The sequence below is a fragment of the Sciurus vulgaris genome (assembly GCF_902686455.1).
Source record: "Sciurus vulgaris genome assembly, chromosome: X".
Taxonomy (NCBI): domain Eukaryota; kingdom Metazoa; phylum Chordata; class Mammalia; order Rodentia; family Sciuridae; genus Sciurus; species Sciurus vulgaris.
The window spans coordinates 91,030,318-91,047,311 of record NC_136471.1 but is presented as its reverse complement, the minus strand read 5'-3'; the positions used below and the strand labels follow the sequence as shown (position 1 = coordinate 91,047,311).

The window sequence follows — 16,994 nt, the reverse complement described above, 5'->3', positions numbered from 1 at the left end:
GGAAGACACTGAAAAGGTAATAAGGAAATACTATGAAGAACTATACACACACAAATTCTAAGGAAAAGTTTTTGAGGTGTGGTCTCACTATGTTACCCATGCTGGTATCAAACTCATGAGCTTGGAGCTAGAGTTGTAGCTCAGAGGTAGAGCACTTGCCTAGCACGTGTGAGGCACTGGGTTTGATTATCAGCACCACATAAAACAAATAAATTAAATAAAGGTATTGTGTCCATCTACAACTAAAAAATATATTTTAGAAAAAACTCATGAGCTCAAGCAATTCTCCAGATTTAGCCTTCCAAGTAGCTGGCACATGCCACCATACCTGGCCTATGCACATAAATGTGACAATTTAGATAAAATAGGACTGGAGGCATAGTTCAGTAGTAGATTGTGTGCCTGAGATGTTCTATCCCAAGTGTGGCAAAAAAAAAAAAGAAAAAAGAAAAAATACAGAACAGACCAATTCCTTGAAAAGCATAGATTACTACAACTCATCTAACATGAAATGGATAATTTCAATAGTCTTATAAATATTAAAGAACTTGAATGTTAAAGAGTTCCTGAAAAAAGAAATCTTCAGGTTCATGCAATTTTTCACTAGAGAATTTTACCAAAGATTTCAAGAAAATTTAACAATGTCTTGATTAACTGTGATTAAATAAAACAAGCTAAATCTAAGTAAATGGAGAGATATACTGTGTTCATGGGAGACTTAATCAAGTAAAGATGTCAACTCTCAATTGAGACAAGTGGGGAACTATTTCCCACTTTCCCACACAAACTCAAACCCCACTCCAGATCTAAGAATTCTAACAGTAAAGCCCAGATACATATTGTTTAAGGGAAAAGGTTCCACCCTCACCACAGGTTATTCTAATTTATTGGCTAGAGTATCAGCCTTCAAGTCATTATCACTATAGTCATACTGGGAGCAGAGAGAGCCCTGTTCTCTGTCTACCAAGTTGACATTAACCCAGTGGAAAGAACTCCACCAGACTCCTCCTGGATACCAAACCCAATCCCTATCTGTAGCCTCCCAAAGCAACCATGCTGCTCACTGGCCACCACGTGAATCTTCCTGAGGGTCTAGCTCTTAGTACTCAGCTAGTATCAGAGAGACATCCCACATAATCAGAATAATATATTATGGGAAGAAACTGGCTATGGTGCATAGCTCTGCTCTTTACAACTTCCCCAAACCTCCCCCACAGGAGCCCAGGAAAGACCTGTAGGAATGAAAAGTGTCTGTCCTTGCTTCACGGAACACTTGTAGCACTTGTCCACCTGGTCCCCAAAGAACATCTCGTTCTGATTAGAGGAGCTGCTCCAGCACTCAAAGAGAGTCAGATTAGCATTTGTTGGGCGGATCAGGTAAAAAATCTTCTCACCCTGAAACAAAAATAAGTTGAAGGGTCAAATACCATGAGTTGCCAGAAAAGTCCTTTGGGGATGTTCCAAAGGCCTAGTCTCTGTCCCATACTCCATGCCTATGGCAAGATGTCAGTGTTCTTTCCCAGTCGCATCAGGCATCATTTTCATGTGAATTTAGAAAACTTCAAAAGTCTTTTTTGCACTTTTAAGTTTCTAAACATATGACAAAAACAATTTTGAAAGAGCATTTTGAACAAAATTGTTCAAGTTAGGACAAATGTACACCAAATGTTTCTATTTTAGATACAACAACAAATGAAAACAGCCTCTATAGATAAAGAGATCAATACTTCTAACCCTAGGAGAATTTAAGGCCACATTACTGATGAGAAGAAAATTGAATTTGCCTTTAAATGCCATTTACAGAGTGTTCCTTCTCACACCTGCAATCAAAGCTAATAAAAGTTTAAAAGTTCAGTAATCGCCCAAGGACTTCTGGAAGATTATATGTTAGGTGATTATCTGTTGGAAGAACATTTTATTTCCTAATTGTGTTTCACCTGGATAATCACCAGATAGATAATTTAGCAAAAATGGAACAAAAACCCACTAGCAAAAGATAATCCTGTAGCTTTATTGTTTAACAAGTATTTCATAATAATAAATTTCAACATAGGAAAGCAACACCAGGAATATCTACTGTACAACTGGAGAAATTTGACAGCTCTGTAGATTAGTTAATGGTATTATATCAATGTCAATTCCCTCAGTTGATAACTATACTATGATTATATAAGAGAATACCTTTGCTTTTAAGAACTACGCACTGAATTATTAAAGATAAAGGACACTATGTCTCCACAACTACTCTCAAATGTCTCTGAAAAAAATGTATATGCATACATACATACACACATATATTTTATTATGCTTGATTTAAAGAGAAAATATAAAATGATAACATTCAGGGAATTTGGGTGAAGGGCACACAGGAAATCTTCCTTTTTTTTTTTTTTTTTTTTTTTTTTTTTTTTTTTTTTTTTTGCGGTGCTGGGGATTGAACCCAGGGCCTTGTACTTGCAAGGCAAGCACTCTACCAACTGAGCTATATCCCCAGCCCTCCCATTATTTTTGTATCTTTTCTATGAAAACTAAATTATTTAAAAATAAGAGTTAAGCTGGGTGTGCTATGCATGCCTGTAATCCCAGCAACGTGGGAGACTAAGGCAGGAGGCTCATAAGTCAAAGCTAGCCTAAACAACTTAGTGAGACCCTGTCTCAAAATAAAAAGTAAAAAGGACTAAGAATGTTAAGTGGTGAAGTGATGCTGGGTTCAATCCCAGGTGCCAAAATAATAATAAAAACAAAATAAAAGAGTTAAATCTAGCATTTATATGAATAGCACTTTCATTTACTTGCTCCAGCTCCAATTTTTTTTCTTCCTGGTTTTTTTTTCTTTTTTTTTTGGTGGTACTAGGAACTGAATCCGGTAACTTGCACATGTGCACATGCTGGTAACTTTACCACTGTGTTAAATCCCCAACACATTTTTTTTTAAATTATTTTGAGGGCTGGGGATATGGCTCAGTTGGTAGAGTGCCTGCCTTGCAAGCACAAGGTCCTGGGTTCAATCACCAGTACCGCAAAAAAAAAAAAAATTACTTTGAGACAGGGTATTGCTAAACTGCTCAGGTTGGCCTCAAACTTGCCATACTTCTGTGTTTTGGCTTAGATGTAAGCTGTCCCCCCTAAAGGTCATGTGTGAGACAATGCAAGAAAGTTAAGAGGAAATGATTGGGTTATAAAAGTTTTAACCTAATCAGTACATTAATACCCAAGAGGGATTAACTTGGTGATAACTATAGGCAGGTAAGGTGTGACTGAAGGAGGTGAGCTCCTGGTGGCATGCCTTAGGGATTTATAATTTGTCCCCTCTCTCTCTCTCTCTCTCTCTCTCTGCTTCCTGGTACCATGTTCCCAGTTGATTTCTTTCACCACTCTTCCACCATGATGTCCTGCTTCACCTCTGGCCTTGAGGAATGGAGTAGGCCACCTATGAACTGAGACCTTTGACACTGTATGTTCCAAAATAAACTATTCCCCTTCTAAAGCTTTTTGGTCACAGCAGCAAAAAAAGCTGACTAAAACAACCTGCCTCAGCCTTCTCAGTAGCTTGGATTACAACTGTGTACCACAGCACCTGGCTCCAATTTCTTCATGATAAACCAATGGAAACAACTAGTTGAAAAGGTATGATCATTTGGACATCAACCATAATCCAAACAGCCTGCACTTTTTCCTTGGCATTTCTATTAAGAAAATGAAATAGTATGAACAATGGTGAAAAACAAACTTATTTAAGAAATTCATTTTCCAGATAGCAAAAATCCTTTATAGTCACTGACAATATGCTAATTACTAATCATAATAACCACTGAAAAGAAAACTATAGGAATAACTATAGGACTTTAAGAGACTATTGTGATTGTGGTGGCAGATAAATGACTATATACAAGTGTCAATACTCATCTAACTCTATACTTAAAATAGATGAATTTCAATGTATATGATTATACCTTAATAAATGTGAGGGGAGAAGTTTCTCATGTTACCAGGAATTTCTAAGGTAAATATGGACATTGTCGTATATGGTGGCAGGAGTATAAATCAGTTCCTTTAAGGAGGTAACAGTGTGGAAAATCTTAGGTATCTGTTGTTATTCAAAAAAGTTTTGGTAAAGCATTGAAACTATAGAGACAGACCATCATCATTCTATATGGCACATCCACCAAGGAGAAAATTCTGACAGAACAGTTATATAGAAATATCACCCAAACAGATTCTAGGAGGTAGGTGGACCTGTTTTGTGCTGTCACTTGACACAAGCAGGGATGCTCAAGGCCTGGCTGCCTCCAGAAGTCATATCCATTCCTACCTTAAGCACATGATACCAGACAGAGGTGCCACCAAAGTCAATGTGAAAGTCTGTATAGCTGTCCCGCACACTCATGAGGCAGTACTTCTGCACATTGGGTCTCTCGAAGACACACTCCTCAGGCCACAAGTTCTCAACCCATGATAGCTTGCGAACAATCTTAGGTGTCTCCACAAGGTTGGAAAGCCTAGCAAGGAAGGGGTAGAAAGCAAATGTTAGCTGACAAGGAACTGAAGGTTGAAGCCTAAATAAAATCCCTTTTCTCAGTGACAGTCAGATAAGACAGAACAAGTTCTCTCCATGTATAAGTCAGGTCAGCATCTTTATTCCACACAGTTCCCAAAGTACAAACTCCAGCACCACAGTCTTTCCCAGTAGGAGGTAGTTGTTTCTTCCACTAAATGCTCACACTATCCCTACCTGGCAATTAGTTTATAGCAGTTATTTTATCATCTACATCTCACAGTATCTTCTTTATGAGAAGTCATTAGTGAAACCACTCAGGGCTCAATTCTGGGTAAAGTGTTACTCTGAAACATCTGCTTGACTTTATCCTTTGTAAAACCACAGGTCACATAATGTTGCACTCTCCTCTTTGTTCCAACCTTCCGAAAATTCAGTGAAAACTTTACAGTCCACCCCGACCAACTATGCAGACATTCATACACTGCACAGTATGTGCAGAGAACTTACCAGATGCACCTTATTTCCCCAAGTTTATTTTCCTTTTGTTCTAATATTCTCTTCCCCCCCCCCTCTGTATCTCTGTAAGCTATCTCAAATAGTCTTTCAGGATAAAGTGGGGTATAAATAAGCAAGTTTTTAAATACCTTCAGGTTGTTTAATCTTGCATCTTAAAAACAACAGCAAGGGTTTTAATATTGTACTATAATTATGTGAGATGTTACCATTGTGGGAAATTGGCTGAGGAATAAACAGGACCTTCCTGCACAGGTTTTTTGCAACTTCCTGTGAATCTATAAGTATTTCAAAATTAAAGGTGAAAAATGTAAATAATCAGACAGTAAGCTTCCCTAAGGGCAAAAAGATACATTATAATTTGTTTGTATTTCCCAGTCTGTACACAGAGAAGACTATATGTATCTATTGAGTAGATGAGTCCAAATAGTATCATCTAAAGTCTACAATGGGTTTTTGTTTTCCTTTTAAATAATAAAAAAAACTTTATCCTTAGAGAAACTACATGGGGGTAATTTTAGTGAATCTATTTTCAGGGACAGGAGACTTATCCCAGCAGTTAGTTAGACAGTGACCAGGACATAATCTAAATACCGGAAAAAAGTTTAGAATGCTATCGTAGGCCTTGAAGGAGACAAAAATTAAAGGAGATCCTATGCTGGCTGGAGTTGTGACTCAGTGATAAAACACTTGCCTAGCACACATGAGGCACTGGGTTCAATTCTCAGCACAACATATAAATATATTAAAAAAATTAAAGGTCCATTGACAACTAAAAAATTTTTTAAAAAAGAGATACTATGTAATCTATCCAATGTTAGAAGTTCTGAAGGAGAAATATGACTTGGTTATTATAATGTGAGCAGCTACCCCAGAAAGTATAACACAAATCCTCATCCCAAAGAAACTACCTGGAAGTAGGGAAAGCAACACAAATATATACTCAGTATACCAGAAGTAGCAGACACTTTGTCAGACTTTTTTTGTTACCCTTGCCCTCCTACCTGGTATCAGAGAATTCCAAACTAATGACATTGAGGACTTTCTCCCTCTTCCCGCTGTAGTAATATTTCACAAAATCACCAAGCTTCATCTTGCAATCAGCCTGACGAGCCACATCAATCACATCAATCTCTTTGTCAGAACCTAGAGTAAAGAGATGGATTCTGTACCAAGTGAACCTAAGGAAAGGGGAAGACTCCCTGGTTTCCTCACTGGTCCATATGGCCTTACACTCAAAACTTCTATCCTTGAATGATATATATATATATGTGTGTGTGCGTGCACACACACACACACACACACACACACACACACATATGCATCTAGGAAGTAAGGTAAGAATACATCACTTATATTAACCTTAGACCTATGCAGTGGGTCCATGTCTGTTAGGACTATGAAACTACCTGACACAGAGTTTCCCACATAGTACAGCCTACCTTCCTGAGCCTTGCTTCCTTAGTTTTTCTCTTCCTCTATCCCAAAAAATCATGTCCAGACTAACAACTGGCATATGAGGGTAAGAGTCAAAGACTTTCACCTCAACAGAGGACAGAGAAACCATGATCCCTAAAATTCCACAGGCAAAAATATAGTGTTCAACCTAATTTTTTGTGGTCTATTAAGAGGAAAAAGAAAAGAAAACTTAAGATTCTGGCTCTAGCTTTACCCAAGAATGACTCTAGGCAAGGTATTCAGATTTCAAGATGGCTAGAAAATAAATGCAAAAGGTAGACTGGAGGGAAAGGGACACAGATCTTGATAGGAGTGGACAATGTCAGTTAAAAGGGTCTGTTGTGGCTTACCAACATAGTGTTCCACATCCCTCACAGTGAATGATGGAGAGGGCAGCGTCATTCCCAACCCATCCTTCTTCAAGACCAAGATGGGTACACTGAAGCTATTCTCTTCCAGGAATTCCACAGTCAACTGATTTCCAGTGGGCTTCAATATCACTTCATCTGAGCTGTGGGCCACACAAAAGATCTTGAGCCTGAGGTTCTGCTCACTAAAGGCCTTACTGAATGCTATCACTCACTCAAAGAGTGGGGTCTGGGCTGGGGTGTGGCTCAGTGGTAGAGCACTTGCTTGGCATGTGTGAGGCACTGGGTCCAATTCTCAGCACCACATATAAATAAATAAAGAAAATAAAGGTCCATCAACAACTAAAAAATGTATTTAAATAAAAAAAGTGTGGTCTTCCCCAGTGAGCCTTATATGTACTGGCAACTAATGGCATAAACCTCATGTGCCAAGGAAGAAATAACCTGTCCAAGGCAAAAGGCAAAATCACTAGCAAAGTGCAGGAATATCCAGTCAATAGGGTGCTTTTCTCTGGGTGACAAAGGAAGAAATCAGTCAATAGCCTGCCTAGGAAGAAAAGATTTATCTACCAAGATTAACTGATTTGTTTTAACCCACAACAACAGCATTCAATTTAAAACATTAGCCAAAAAAAGTATTTTCTCAACATACATTCTTGGTTAACTAGAAAACAGAAATTTTATTTATTTTTTAAAAATATTTTGGGCTGGGGAGATAGCTCAGTTGGTAGAGTGCTTGCCTCGCAAGCACAAGGCCCTGGGTTCAATCCCCAGCACCACAAAAATTTAAAAAATATATATATATATATATATTTATATATTTATACCTTTATTTATTTATTTTTATGTGGTGCTGAGGATCAAACCCAGTGTCTCACAGTGCTAGGCAAGTGCTCTATGACTAAGCCACAACACAGCTCAAAGGGAGTTTTTTTGTTTTGTTTTGTTTTGTTTTTTGCGGTGCTGGGGATCAAGCCCAGGGCCTTGTGCTTGCTAGGCAAGCACTCTACCAACTGAGCTATATCCCCAGCCCCCCAACAGTTTTAAAAAGAACATGCTGGTAATAAGATAAAAGACTAGCTGGGGTGTACCTCAGTGGCAGAGCATGTACTTAGTGTGTACAAAATACTGGGTTCAATCCCTGGCACCACAAAAAAAGGAAAAAGAAAGATAATAGACTATTTGACAAGTTGTGTTGGGACAAATATATTAAGAGCTCAATATCTATCTAACTCTTTACATAATTCTACATGGTCCAAAGATTAAATTGTAAAAACTGAAGCCATAAGAGTAGTGGAAAAACCATGAGAGAGCCAAGGCCCAGTAGTCACTAAAAGTAGCAATATACGAATATAACTAAATAAAAAAGTTAAAATTTTCTGCAAGGAAAACTGTTATAAATCAGTAAGAAATAGTAAAACAATTGAAAAATTATCAATATAAGCAGACAGCTACCAGAGAAAAAATAAAGATAACATAAATGCACAAAAATCTATTTAGCTCCCTCATTATTAAAGTAATACAAGTGGAAACAAAAATATTTCATTTTATCAGAATGGCAAAAAAAGTTTGATAACAAACAATGTTGGCCAGGATATAGGGAAATCAGCACTCTCAACACATTGTCTGTGGGAGTATGAAATGGTGTAGCCACAATGAAAATAATGGGCATATTTATAATTTTTAAAGCACATTCTCTTTGACCTAACAATTTCCCTTAAAGATAGTAAATCTACATATATGCTTACCACATATGCAAAAATGTAAGTATTTAAAATATTCACAGAAGCATTTTTCTAATACCAAAATATCTGTACAACTTAAATGTTCATCAATAGAGGACCAGTTAAATAAATTGTATATCCAGATAATGTAATACTAAATAGCCTTAAAAAAGCATGAAGAACATCAGTATGTGCTGTTATGGATTAATCTCCAAGATAATAATTTAAGTTAAAAAAAGGAAGATGAAGAATATATTATTTCCATCTGTGTCCAAAAATGAAAGAGCTGGGCACAGTAGCACATGCCTGTAATCCCAGCAGCTTGGGAGGCTGAGGCAGGAGGACTGCAAGTTCAAAGCCAGCCTCAGCAACTCAGTGAGACCCTGTCTCAAAATTAAAAATAAAAAGAACTAGGGATGTGGCTCAGTGATTAAGTGCCCCTGGGTTCAATCCCTGATTTAAAAAAAAGAAGAAGAAAAGAGAAAAAAAGAAAAAGAAGCATGTACGCAAGGTTAATTTTGAAAGAATTCACAAGAAATTGAATGACTTTGAAGGGACCTGAGGGGTGAGGGGTGTGGGGTGGAGAGGAGACATGATCACAGGCCTTTAAATAAAACAGAAGATATTAAGTTGAAAAAAATAATCCCAAATATAACACTTTACTCACAGAAAACCAGAAAATGATCCAATGAATTAAAAACCAAGTAAAAGAGCTCTTCATTAACTCATTATCTTTGCTCAATTCATAAATTATTTAATATATTTTTAATAAGGCCAGTTTAATAAAAAAGGAAAAAAACTTTTTGATTGGAAAAGAAATAGATGACCACTCAAAAAATTTTTATTTTTAAAATGTTTCCTCTTCTCAGCCCAGTGTGGTGGTGCACAACTGTAATCCCAGCAACTCAGGAGGCTGAGGCAGTAGGTTTTCAAGTTCATGATCAACCTCAACAATTTAGCAAGACCCTAAGCAACTCAGCAAAACCCTATCTCATAATAAAAAAAGGGCTGAGAAGTGGTAAAGCCACTGGGTTCAATCTTCATTATGTTAACAACAACAACAATAATAATAATAAAGGTCTGTGGATGACAAAAGACTTAGAATAGCCATGGTTGGAATCTGATGAGAGTTCATTATAACCAGTAATTAATCCTTAGTACCAAAAAAAGTTTTCCCGGGCTGGGGAGATAGCTCAGCTGGTAGAGTGCTTGCCTCACAAGCACAAGGCCCTAAGTTCGATCCCCAGTACCACAAAAAAAAAAAAAAAAAGTTTTCCCTTCTCTACAATGAGAGAATTAACTTTACTGATTTTTAAGATTCCTTCCAGCCGTTCTAACACTTCATGGGGGAATGTAATTATATCATCTTCTGACTTTGGGGAATACTACCTCCCAATTACTGCATGTTCTCGTTTATTTATTTGCAGTGCTAGGGTATTGCACATGTGAGGACAACTTTTTACAAGTGGAATATAATGTACTGTGTATATCAAATTAAACTTTAACTACAGTTCTCAGAAACTGACCAAAACAGAAATTTCCTCCCCAGAGGGAACCTGAGCCCAGAAAATGTCCCTGAATTGGGGAGACACTTAATAGTACAAGCACTGGGAAAGCTGAGAAGAGATGGGTTCCAACATCCCAGAGCTCTAGGGTCCTCACCTGTCAAAAGTTCTACTGCGGAGCTCTCGAATGAACATAGGGCTCCCAGTCTTCACTGGCTTCCCCTTGGGTGTATCATGCCCTTTTGAAGATCCACGGCGTTTTTTCACTAAGTCAGGAAAAGACACGAGATCATGAGTCAGAGTAGCCATGATCTACAATTCTAAGAACAAAGGCCTCAACAGATTCTTCCTCTCTTCCAGCCCAATTCCAAAGAGTATCTGGAGTCAATGAAACCCTCATACTCAGGAAAGTTCCTAATGAAGATGGATGCTTTCTATGGGCAATCCCTGGGAAGAGAGGCAGATAAAGCTATGTATTTCTGCCCTCTTGATAGGGCAGATGCTGGCCTTCATAGATTTCCACTATTTCCTAAAGATGATGAATATGAAGCACTCAGACAAAGGCAATCACACTCCCAAGGTTCCTTTGTTCTTTCCCTCTTCTAGACCAACTTCTGATGCAAACTCTAAGATCTACTTACTAATGGAGGGACCATGTAAGACTTCACAATTGGGGCAGTGGTAGAGGTCAATGTCAGCAGCCTTTTCCTCTTCAACACCAACACAACTGGAAAAGAGAAAACCAGTCAAGGTTTACAAAAATATTATTTGTATAAGGTATAGAACAGTACTGTTCAGTACAGTAACTTGTCAGCACAGTAGCTATTAGTATATGGGACTGTTTACATTTTAATTAAAATTAAGTAAATTTAAAATTCAGTTCCTCAGGCTAGGGCTATAACTCAGTGTCAGAGCACCTGATTAACACATATGAGGCACTGGGTTCAATCATTAGCACCACATAAAAATAAAACAAATAAAATAAAGGCATACTGGGGGCTGGGGAGATAGCTCAGCCGGTAGAGTGCTTGCCTTGCAAGCTCAAGGCCCTGGATTCGATCCCCAGCACCCAAAAAAACAAAATAAAATAAAATAAAAAAATAAAGGCATACTGTCCATCTACAACAACAAAAAAAAATTTTAAATAAAATGCAGGTCCCCCATCACACTAGCTACATTTCAAGCGTTCAGTGGTCACATGTAGTTAGTGGTTACCATATTGGCAGATTATGAAACATTTTCATCAATGCAAAATTTCTTCCAGTCTAAAATAATTATGACAAAATACATAGTAAAGTTTCATTAAAATGGTCAAAGCTAGAAGAAATGCTATAGTAGCACTAGCAACAGAAATATAAAGTGAAACAAATATGTAATTTTAAATGTTATAAATAGTCACATGTAAAAGGTTAAAAAGAAACAGGTGAAATTAATTTTAATAGTATTTTATTTAACACAATATATCCAAAATACTATTTCAACATATAACCCAGGATAGAAAACAGTGGTAAAGTACTTGCCTAGCAAGTGAGGCCCTCTTTCTTTCCTTCTAAAGCCAGTGCTTAAATACAGGTTACATCTTTTCCTACATTCTCAATCAATTATCCCTTCTTTCTGCAGTATCGTCAACCTCTCCCTCTTTACCTCCTTCACAATAGCATTTAAATAAGCCCACTGATCTTTGCAAACAAAAAGGGTAAGGCCCATCTATGCACTTTCCTTTCCTCACTGTTATCTGCTCCTCTCTGACTCTTCATAACCAAACATGTAGTTTCATATGAGAGTTCATCAGTACTTACCCCTTACCTCCAATTCCTTCAACAAAATATTTGATTCCCCTCCTCTCCCCCCGCAAAAAAAAACCTAGTAAACAGCAGAACAAGACAAAATTTCAGGTCTCCATGATTCCATACACCACTAAACATGTAACTAGAATATAATGTGGATCACTAATACAGCCAAATGCTTCAAGAACAGAAAAGTGGGCACTCAATTCTTCCAGCATTATGGAACTGAGTAGAGGCTGAGGGTTAGAGAAGTCTGAGAGGTTACATGATCTGCTCAATCTCTGCTCTCTGAATGTACCCAAGGAGTCAGGTCCTGTCACCACCTGTGCCCTAGAAAGTATATCTTCATTCATGAATAAAAGGGGAAAACAAAGTATTTTACCTTCCTTCATTTAAAACATAACAGAAAAACCCAAGTCAATTTCTGGTTTCCTGAAACCACATTGACCATACAGAACACAATCTGTAAAACCAGAAGCAGAGGCATCCACCATTCTCATCAGTGGTTCTCCCGGCTTCCAGGCACAGAGGACCTGGAGGGGTGCAAAAAGTACTGAGCAAGTTCTAAGGCACCTGGAAAGTAACTCCTCTGTCTACCCAGTCCAAGCATATCAGCATGGCATATACCAGGCTTCACTAAATTCTGAGTGCACCAAAATAACTTCGCATGAACTGACATGAACACAAAATAGGCTGTTATTTCTATATCAAAAAAAACTCTCTTGCTGGGTGTAGTGGCACATGTCTGTAATCCCAATGGCTCGGGAGGCTGAGGCAGGAGGGTAGTGAGTTCAAAGCCAGCCTTGGCAAAAGTGAGGTGTTAAGCAACTCAGTGATATCCTGTCTCTAAATAAAATACAAAATAGGGTTGGGGGACTGGGGTTGTGGCTCACAGTGGTAGAGCACTTGCCTAGCACATGTGAGGCACTGGGTTTGATCCTCAGCACCACATAAAAATAAATAAAGTTATTTTAAAACACTCAATTATTAAAAAAAAATAGGGCTGGGGATGTGTCTCAGTGGTCAAGCTCCCCTCAGTTATTACACCAGTACTCAAAAAAAAAAAAAAAAAAACCTCTTGTCCAGGTATGACACAGGATCCCTCACCAGAATTGTGTAGATGTTGGCATCATGACCTTGGACCACTAGACCTAAATATACCTCTTTTCAGTAAAAAAAAAAAAAAAAAAAAAAAAAAAAAAAAAAAAAAACCCTCTTGTGACCCCCCTCAGTCACTGTCCCATTGTTCCTTTCCCATTTATACCAAAACTCCTCAAAATATAGCCATCCTTGACTTCTTTCTTTCACATTCTCAATCTAATCTGCCAGCAAATCCTGTATCAGTATGTATTCAAAAATCTAACTACTTCTCATCATCATGGACTATGATCTAAGACAGCATTGTCTAACTAGAGTAGTGTTTCCTTAAATTTTAGGCAACATCAGAAACACATGGAGGGCTTGTTCCTGGGCCCTATCCCTAAAGATTCTGATTCAGCAGATCTGGGGTGGGTCTTAGAAATGTACATTTCTAATAAGTTCCCAAGTGATGCTGATGCTGCTGGTCCATGGGCCACACTTTGGCGAATAATGACTGACAATAGTTCCCAAATTTTCCCTGCTTCCACCCTTGCTCCTCGCCTTGAGTCTGTTCTCACAAAAGCCAAAACATAAATCAGATCACAGGTCTCCTTTATTCAAATTGCATCCCATCCAGAGTAAAATCCAAAAGCTTCTAACAGTCCATAGGGCTTATACCTGTGGTTCTTAAACCTAAGCATGCATCAGAATCATCTGAAGAGGTCTCAAACCACAGGCTCCTAGGTCCCACCCCCAAAGTTTCTGATTCAGTAAATTTCTGATTCGGTAGGCAAGAATTGGCCTAACCAGTTCCCAGGTAAAGCTGATCCTGCTCATCTGGGGCCCACACTTGGAGAATCACTGCCCTTCATATCTGCACCCACCCCCACCCTTAAACTCAACTTCTACTACTCTCCCCTCACTCATTCTGTTCCAAGTAGCATTGGCCTCCTTGCTGTGATTGAAATGCTAACATGCCAGACCTGCTCTCTCACTCAAGTCCATTATTTCCTGTACCTGGAACATTCTTCCTGCACTTACCAGCATGGTTTCCTCTCTCATTTTTCTGCAGGCCTCTGCTCATATGTAACTATACATAATCACCCTGTGTAAAATAACCAGGCCTCCAGTTCTGGGGTTGGCCATCCCTCTCCTGCTCATCTGCTTTTCTTTTATCTATACCGTTCATCATCACTTGACACGAGATATAGTCAGTTGTTAGTTCACTGTTCCACATTCATTGCTATATCTATTCACCCAGTGTCTAGAACAATGCCTCATACATAGTGCATTGTGTTGAATGAGTGCATAAATTAGTGAATAAATGAATGAATCTATCTAATTTTCTAGTCTGAAATTATCTAGAAGTCACAGGCTATGTCTTATTCATCTCTGTCTTCCATAGTTCTTAGCTTACTCCTTAGCAAATATATTTTAACTATTCAATAAATATTTATTGCATGAATGATCCAGATGACAGCCAAAACTGAGTATCTACTGTACCAGGGACTGTGCTAGATGTTTTCCAGACTTTTGTTAAGCCTCACAGCAGCTGTATAAAATTAAGATTACCCATGTTTTAAAGCTAAGAAAATGGAAGCATAGAGATGTGAAAACAATGTGCCCAAAGTCACAGAACTAGAAAATGGATAAGCTGGGATTCTAGGACAGGTTTCACTGACTCCCAAGCCATGCTATCACCACTATGCACACTGCTCTGTTTCAAAATGGACTCTCACTTAGCTGCTATAACTTTGTCCTGGGCCATCCATCATGCCTATTGGACTTACCACTGTACCCTGATTTTCTATGGCATCCTTCTCAGGGATACTGACCACCCATGCTTTGGTAGTCACATTCACCCCCGGAAAAATTCCAGGTGGACTGGACCAAAAATTATGCCACCTCAGTGATTAAGGAACATAATGTAACTGTATATTGATTGTGGTGGTTATATTCTAAATCTACAAATGTGATAAAATTGTATAGAACTAAATATGCATACATACAGATGAATGCATGCAAAACCAGTGAGATTGGAATAGGATTAGTAGATTGTATCACTCTCAGTTTCCTGGTTTTGATACTGTACTATAGTTACACAAGATGTTACCATGGGGGAAACTAGGGGAAGGGTACACTGGAACACCCCCACACATTTTTTAGCTTCTGGTGAATCTAGAACTACTTTAAAATTTTCTGTTAAAAATTATATCACTCCAAGACAAATCTCTCTGAATCCCACAGGAAAAAAACTAACCTTCTGACATTTCTAACTCCACACCCTACAAGACATTCTCCAAGGTAGGAAAATTCTGCAGCCTATACACTAAATCTAGAAAGTCCTAAATATGAATGCTAGCACTTCTCTTTCCTTTGTCACACATTCCTAAAGCTTCAGGTTACCCTTCTGCTGCTTCAAAAATAATAGTATACACTTTCACCTGATTTTACTTAGAACAAAAATGTGGAATGTGTATAAATTAATGAACCCTGATTTTCCCTATCTTCTACAACTTCTAACAAATGAACAGTATGATGGTATATTCTATAGCAAGAGTTCATGAAATCCAGGTTTGACTTGTGGTGCAACAGCTACTGGGCTACGTAGCTTTGGACAAGTTATTTAACCTTATGGGGAAAATAGTAGCTCCAAAGAGCAAATGTAAAAATTAAGAGGTCCCTGGGCTGGGTATATAGCTCAGTTGGTAGAGTGCTTGCCTCACAAGCACAAGGCCCTGGGTTCAATCCCCAGCACCACAAAAAAAATTAAGAGGTCCCTTCTGGTTTTAGAACGATATAGAGTAGATGCACGTCTTCCTACTTCTCCCACTAAGTACAGCTAAAAACTGTGGATATTACATACAAAACAAACTTAATAAAACTCTGAAAGTTAAAGAGAAGGCAGAACAACTAGATATAGCAGGATCCAACCACCTACCAAGTGGTGCATGTCAACAAGGACCAAGTGGGAAATTTGGATTTTCACCTCCAAATGGTAGTAATGAACTGGTACCTCCTTCCTGGCACTAAAGTACAGTGTCTGAAGAGGCTTGCAAAAGAGAAGTTTTATTAGATCCAGGATCTCATAATATAATGGCCAAAGTGTCCAGGATATAATTATAATAATCACTCACCATATCAAGAACAAGGAAAATCACAAGTTGAATGAGAAATCAACAGATGTCAACACTTAGATGACACAGATATTAGAATCATCTGACAAGAATTTTAAAGGCACTACAAAAAATGGACAATTACAAACATGCCAGAAACAAATAAGTAGAAAGTGCCAATAAAAGAAAATCTCTACAAAGAAATAGAAGATTTTTTAAAAATAACCAAATGGAACTTTTAGATATGAAAAATACAATAATTTAAAAGAAAACTCATTGGATGAGCTCAACAGCAGAATGGAGACAACAGAGGAAATAATCTGTAAACTTTAAGACAGAATCTGAATGGAAAGAAATATAGAGTAGAAAAAAATATACAGGACTGGGAACATGCAGCTCAGCAGTAGAGCACTTGCCTAGCACATGTGAGGCCCTGGATTTGATACCCAGCACTGAAAAAAATGCACAGAGATTCAGCATCTTATAGGACTATAACAAAAGACAAAACCAAAGAAACCCATAGTGAGACAGTGGCTTAATCAACTCCTTAAATTAAAAAAAAAAGGAAAAATCTTGAAAGTAGTAAGAGAGGATTGACATATTACCTAAAAGCACACCACCCATTTGAATGATGGGACCTCTTATCAGAAACCATGGAGGCACAACAGTTTTCAAGTGCTGAAAGAACTGGAAATACAGAATTCAATGTCAACTGAAAAGATCCTATAGGAATTCAAGGGAAATCAAGACATTTGCAGATGAAAGAAAAAATGTATTTGTTGCTAACAGACCTATCCTAAAAAGGGGGGGAAAGCTATCTAAAGAGAAAAGAAATGATAAATGAAGGAATCTTGGAAGGAAGGAATCAGGAAGTAAAAGAACAAAGGAAAGAGAAAAATATAGGTAAATGCAATATACTTCATTTTTCTTTTGAGTTTTCTAAAT

The 16,994-nt window shown here is 37.9% G+C and overlaps 1 protein-coding gene across 6 annotated transcripts in view; it reads right to left on the bottom strand.

Moving 5' to 3' along the window:
- The window catches only part of PHF8 (PHD finger protein 8), a 76,226-nt gene that overhangs the window by 48,159 nt on the left and 11,073 nt on the right, over positions 1-16,994 (bottom strand). For all 6 annotated transcript variants that reach the window (XM_079123771.1, XM_079123770.1, XM_079123775.1 and 3 more), the window contains exons 3-8: positions 10,708-10,793; positions 10,224-10,332; positions 6,820-6,980; positions 6,016-6,157; positions 4,313-4,499; positions 1,233-1,395 (exon numbers count right to left, since the gene is read on the bottom strand). In XM_079123771.1, coding sequence (XP_078979897.1) covers positions 1,233-1,395; positions 4,313-4,499; positions 6,016-6,157; positions 6,820-6,980; positions 10,224-10,332; positions 10,708-10,793 — 848 coding nt within the window. The remainder of the gene's footprint in view (positions 1-1,232; positions 1,396-4,312; positions 4,500-6,015; positions 6,158-6,819; positions 6,981-10,223; positions 10,333-10,707; positions 10,794-16,994) is intronic.